The sequence below is a fragment of the Peromyscus californicus genome, unplaced genomic scaffold (assembly GCF_007827085.1).
Source record: "Peromyscus californicus insignis strain IS unplaced genomic scaffold, ASM782708v3 Scaffold_2__1_contigs__length_46816999, whole genome shotgun sequence".
NCBI lineage: Eukaryota > Metazoa > Chordata > Mammalia > Rodentia > Cricetidae > Peromyscus > Peromyscus californicus.
Window position 1 is genome coordinate 41392750 of NW_026294540.1, and position 6665 is coordinate 41399414.

Below are 6665 nucleotides of genomic sequence, written 5' to 3' on the forward strand. Positions count from 1 at the left end.
TACTAGTGGGAAGCCAGCCTGGGCAACACAGTCAGTACTTGACTCAAAAAGCCCAAACAAGGGAAGTTAGACCAAGCACACCACATCCTATTTTAACCAAGCAGCAACTCAAAACGATCACACTGGGCTGTTTCAAAACCTTCATGAACTGGGGAAAAAAATCCCCAATTCAGAATGACCCAAGGTGCCTGCCCAGGTTATTACGAATTGAATTCACTTCAATTTCTTCTCCAAGAAGAAAGAAATTTGATAGCCAGGTGGTAGTGGCGCACACCTTTGATCCAGACACTTAGGAAGCAGAGGCAGGCTTCTGTGACTTGGAGGCAGCCTGGTCTACAGAGTGAGTTCCAGGACAGCCAAGGATACAGAGAAACTGTCTCAAAAGAACCAAAAACCAAAAAAAGAAAAAGAAAGAAAGAAACAAAACGAAACCTGAAAACCAAAGCACATATGTGCTCCCCACTGAGACGAGCAGGGCCAGCACCGCTTATCACTAATAGAAGGACATCCAAGCTTCAACATTGAACAGCGTGCTTTCCAATTCAAAGTGCCAAAGAGGACAAGATAAATCCCCATCTACGAGCAGAGGTGGAACACTCTTATTTTTCTCTAAGTAACAAACTGGACCACTTCATGAGTCAAAGTTTTAAAACACCAATTCTGATTTAGAAATCATGGAAGACGTAACAAATCTAAGACACCTGTCCCCACCCCTGACCAAGTAAGTATAAGACCATCAACAAAAGCGCCGAAGAAAATGTTTCGGAGAGAAGGGAAAGTCCTCCTGGACCCAGAATGATCCATTTCAGCTCAAAAACTGGGAATCACAGTCAAGTAAACCAACCGGAGGACCACTCAACAGGGAGACTGCTTACTGCACTATTACCAAGTCACACAGACTGGCAAGCCATACTCACTCGACTCCTGAGCTGGAAGGGCTCTTCCGACTTCAACTGGAAAACAGTATACGAGGCAGGAGATGAAAACGAAAAAGGAACTGTAAGCAAGGAGGGAGTCTGGTATTTTATCTCGGATACTTTCCCATAGCCAATTCTGTTCTCGGGATCTCATTCTGGGCTTGGCCCCTCCTCCCACGTCATTTCACTTTAACTTAGGAAACTGATCAAAGTTCACATTGAAAGAAAATTTATTCTACTTATTTCCTGCCCACTAGAGGGCTCCAAAAATATTTCTTTCGTGAATAGAAGAAATAAAACAAGCATTACAATTAGAATATTCTACTAAACACATGAAATGAACTGACAAAACTGTCAGGGTATCTTTTGTCCCCAGACTACAATCTATTGATCAGTAACTGTTCAGCAACCCAACGAGCAGTAAGATAACAGCCCGAGTCCACTGTCCTCATACAACTTCCTTTGCAGGTAGTTTCTTTTTCTTCCCGTTTTTGAGACAGGTTTCACTATGTAGCCCTTGATGGCCTAAAACGTACTATGCAAACCAGGCTGGCCTTGAACTCCCAGGTTCTGCCTCCACCTCCAGAGCAATGGATTAAAGGCGTGCGCTGCCACACCCGGCTCACAGGTGGTTTGCAGATAGTTTTTGACGTAATAGACGTCCTAAAGTCATACAGTCCAATTCTAGTCCAAAGTCCTAAGTGGTTTCCCAAGCGAAGGAACAGTTTTATGAGCACATGCCCATGTGCTCCAACACCTTCGCATGCTGTCCTCCCCAGTCCTGTCTTCACAGTAGATGTCTTTTTGTAGAGCGGCTCACAGATCACTACACAAATATAAACAATGGCTAATGCCCAAGGAAGACCACAAACTGTGAACTCAGTTTTTAAAAACATAAAGGGAATCCATTTAAATATGACGTATTATAATGAAATTCTGCGCCAGTTATCTTCAGCTTTCCCCCCCACAGGCAGGTTGCTACACTGAGATATTAGTAAATAGAGTACTTCCAACTCTATCATTATTAACAAGAAAACATCAGCATCTCCTGTATGCATATATCCTGTATATAGAAACAGTTATGTTTCTAGAATGTGCACACGTGTGTGTGTGTGTGTGTGTGTGTGTGTGTGTGTGTGTGTGTGTGTGTGTCGATAAGAAGGCTCCTTGCAAAAGGCTCCTGGCAAATTATTTTATAGAAGGCGCAACAAATCCACTCATTACAGGGGCACTTTCTAAATTTGGATTATAAAAAATGTTTTTTATAGTAAAACAAAAATGTACTTAATGGTTAAAAGTAAATTTTAAGTGAGACTTCTATTTACAAAACTAAAACTGGTGTTAAAATACAGGTTGCAAAATGAGTCACAATGGTAGCCATAAGAAGACTTTACCCACATGTCAAGTGATTTAGCAATTATCATCGTCTGGAAGGAATCACCGCACATGAAACAGAGCAGGGGTTCTAACATCATGCTCCACCCCACCTCCGAGCAGGCTGTTCCTCGGGCTGACAAGCACCATTAAGATGTAAAGGAACAGTAGAACATTTGTGTCTAAACAGCAGAGAGGGCTGTCAGCACTTGAAAGGTTCACATCACAGCACCTAACAGGAAGGGATTCTGCACTTGCAAGTTCAAGTTCAGAGGTCTGTGACAGCTTGTATTCTAATCAATTTAGAGTCAGGCTGCAAGGAAATGTTACCTTGTGGGCACATGGATGGGAGTGACGAGATGGCTTTCAGATGAAAAAGTGGTAAACCGTCCTCACTGTAAGTCACCGATGCAAACTCTAACTGTCAGGTACTAGTACGAGGAGTTTAACTAGGAAACATTAAATCAACAACTTCAAGCCAGTATTTAATATATTATAAGTATTTTCTTAAGTTGAGGAGTCTAGGAACTTATCAAACAAAGACACGTCTGAAGGAAAACTAAAACTGAAGTAATGGAAAATGGAGGTTTAAAAGGTTTTCACAAACAATCACATCCTCCAGCAAGATGAAGACGAGCTACAAAACCCACTTGGAGCTTGGAAGTCCGCACAGCGTCAGGCTACCTCTGAAGAGCATCATCAGGCAGTCTATGTTTATTACATAATGCTGCTGTGCCCTTGCATATCACCTTTAATCAGGGATCTCAAGCACCACTGAGTCATCAGGCCTGAACACACAATCTCAAACAGACAAGTAGTTACAGTTTGTAATTGCAGCTATTAATAAAACCTTGCCCCTACTTCAGCCCCCCAGCCCCAACACAGCTTCCAATCTTCAGAGAAGGCACTCCCCCAAATCACCTCAATGTGTGGCTGATGCTGTCCGCCCCACTTTTCCTTTATCACTGGGCCTGAAGAAAGTAGTGGCACCGTTTTAATGACACAAACCTATTCCATCACAACTTCTCTGACAGAATAAATGGCACTCAGGTGATGTAGCCTGCACTGTGCTGATGATGTAGAATGGAGGCTTTACAAAGAGCAAATCTTTGCCGGAGGCTATGAGCCCACAGATCACTCATCAAACAGGGGAAATCGCATTTGCAGCTCTGTGTAGAGACCTCTCTAGGCAACTTTGAGAATAGTGTAAAGGGAACCATGGCAGCAGCCACTCTAGCAGGCAAGAGACCGTTCCCTCTGTGCACATCAAGAGGAAGGAACAACTAAAAGGACTGAGCCGGGTTTAAAGACTCCGGAAGCAAAGGCTGTGTGCGGTGTGGCGCCCAGGAGACAGACCCAGTGGTTCCTTTGCATTTGAATAGGTTATTAAGTGGAAAATCAAACAAAATGTCTTTAAGCCAAGGTCAAAATACAGTTTAAGGGTCATTTTTCTTTTACAGAGGTAAAAGTGGTCCCCTCCATAGAAATATCTGACATTTTAAAAATGTAATCATTAGCAAAGTTCAACTCTGGTTTTGCACTGTAATACACATACATTCAAATGTCAACTTGACATAAGTGGGCATGATTACATTAACTTCAATTCTTTCATAAACAGGATTATTCATCTCCCTGTTAAATGCATTCTGTCTGCCCTCGGGACTGCAAAGTGTCGTTTCACACTCCCACAAACCCACCCCTCAGCACTGTAAGGCTACAAAGTAACTGTCAGTCAACACACTCACAACCCTAACCTTCAGAAACCAAAGGGAAAAGCCTCAATAAACAAGAGCACTTTTTGTTTCCAGTTCTCGTCGCCCAGTGATCCAGCTCAATAAGCATGTTTCGTTGGCTTAAACAAACAAAAAACCTAAAATGCAATCCTGCTAAACATCGGACTATCTAGATAAAGAAGGATCTCTTATGCCATCAGCCTAGAGTCGAAAAGCATCCTAAATAGCTCGGGTTGTCAGAGCTCTTCAGCCAGACCTTTCGAAGGGCTCGCAGCGAGACTTTTCCAAAGAGGTGCGCCTCTGTCCCTGAAACCTATCAGGTGTGCACCTACTGCCCGAATGATTTTGTCTGTCACTGAGCGAGATCTCCTCTCCCTGCCCTAGGCATCCAGCAGGGCGCCCGTCCCCGGCTCTGCCCACACTGCCCCTGACGTTTTCCCCGAAGCGTTTAAACCCAAGCCTTCAGAGCCTTCTAGCAATCGGGGAGGAATTTCCTCCGCTTCCAGCTGCATTTCCCTGCCTCCGGCGACTTAGAAAACACAAACGAGCCAGTGACTCCCGAGGTTAAAAAAGAAGAAAAAGAAAGAAAGGAAAAAAAAAAAACAGCAAAACCACACCAAAAACCAGCGCTTCCTAAAAAAAAAAGGGGGGGGGGGGAGCAGAAGCGACAACTTCCCCAAAGCCAAGTGGCTTTGACACCAGTGCCCCCCCCATAACCCCCCGCCCGGCCCCAGAAACCTTCGCCCCGACGCCGGCGTCGTTTTCGGGTTAAATCAGATTGGAAACCACAATGCAATCCGAACGTCAGAACTTATCGTTCACTTACCATATCCGCCGGGACATGACTGGACATCTTGCCTTTTGAGAGTGGGCCAGAGGTTTACGCAGAAAACAAAACAGAAAAGACAAGGGCCGAAGTGCTGGGGCTACGGGAAATGGAAAAGCTTCACAGTTCCGATCGGTGGTTCCTTGCCGAGCTTTGCCAAGGAGGAAAAACGACAGAAAACAAAACAAGTACAAGTTCCGTGGGAGCCCAGGAGGTTCTGGGGCGAGAGGCGCGAGGGGAGCAGCCGGTCGTCAGCAGCAGTGGCAGCGCCAGGACCCGCCGCGCCAGGTGGACGGAGCCGAGTGACACACGGACATGGAGCGGGGTGGGAGGGGGTTAAATGCGCCGTCCTCCTCCTCGCCGGGCCCAGGCGGTGATTCACACGCGCTCGCGACTCAGGTCCTCATTAAAGCCCCGGCGACCAAGTGTACAGATAACTATGTGGCGACACATCGAGCGCGGGGCTGAGGGCGGCCCCGGCCGCCGAGAGGCTCAGCGCGCGCCGCGGGGCCGCACAGCCGGGCCGCGCGCAGCCGCGCTCAAGGGCATCGACTTCGCCGGCCGCCGAGCCGAGCCGAGCCGAGCCGGGCCGAGCCGAGCCGAGCCGAACCGGGCCGGGCCGAGCCGAGCCGAACCGAGCCGAGCGCAGCGCCGGAGGGGCTCAGGCCGCGGGCGCCTCGGCGCAGCCGCGCGGGTCGGGCTGCATCGCGTCCGGGCTCCGGCCGCCTCCGCTTCGCTGCCTTCCGCGGCGTCTTCCGGGGGCTCCTCCCTCAGCTAGGGAAACAGCTCCCCCTCGGAGCCCTGACTCTCCGCCTCCTCCGCCACTTCTCAATCCCACACGCCCCGGCCGCCTCCTGTCATCGCCTCAGCCCAACATGGCGGCGGCGGCGGCGGCGGCAGCCCGAACCCAAGAGCCGACTTGGGAATAGCGCCCCCCCCCTCACCCCGCCCCCGTGCGCGCTCGTTCCCTCCGTCACAACGGAGCCCTCTCCGAGCATCATGGGAAATGTAGTTCGTGCCGGTGAGGGGACGGGGTCGCGAGAGCGTCCTCGCTGGCATCGATGCCACGCCCCCGCATGGCAACAGTTGCTAGGATAGGATAGCTCCTCTGTTTCGCCTCAGCTTGGCCGCTCTCTGCCCGGGAGTTAGCCCCTACCCTTGTCCTGAAATGCTATGATCGTGCGGATTGTTGGAGGAAAACAATCTGCATGGAGAGATTCCCTCGCGCACGACGTGGACACAGTTAAAATGGGGCACACACCTTGGTGCAGGAGCACGCGTTTCAGTGATTGCAAGTTCTCCACATTCTGCCATCTCAAACCATTGTGAGTGAGTTCATCTTTAGGTCTCCTCCACATGACAGTTGGAAGATCTGAAGCAATCATTGATTTCCGATAAGGCCGTGGAAGTTCAACAGAAACAAGGCTCTCAATGAAGCAGAGGCAATGTTTGAACACATTTCCTGAAGACCCGGGGCCATAAAGCTACAAGCTACTTCATCGAAAGGACTAGAAACTGCATTAGGCACAGCAGCGCTATCATGCTAGATCTGTAGCAGAGACCGCATGTGGATTCACCCACTTGCCGGCCTAGCCCCTGTCTGGCCCGGTGATGTAATCGTCTTATGACAATTTAAACGGCATAATACAATGCTGATGTTGCAAGATTTAGGTGAAAAATATGTCTACCACGGACGGATACGGGATTAGAATACAGAAGCCACAGGTATCTAGTTGAGCCTTATTCATATCTCAGGCCTTTGGGGAGGGCAGTCTCGACATGATACCACCTCTCCTACCTACAGCTGTGTGACCT

The 6665-nt window shown here is 48.6% G+C and overlaps 1 protein-coding gene across 1 annotated transcript in view; it reads right to left on the reverse strand.

Moving 5' to 3' along the window:
• Positions 1–5338, reverse strand: part of Ubl3 (ubiquitin like 3) — a 49517-nt gene extending 44179 nt beyond the window's left edge. The window contains exon 1 of the mRNA XM_052754556.1: positions 4851–5338. Coding sequence (XP_052610516.1) covers positions 4851–4877 — 27 coding nt within the window. The 5' untranslated portion in view covers positions 4878–5338. The remainder of the gene's footprint in view (positions 1–4850) is intronic.
• Between the last annotated feature and the right edge of the window lie 1327 nt (positions 5339–6665).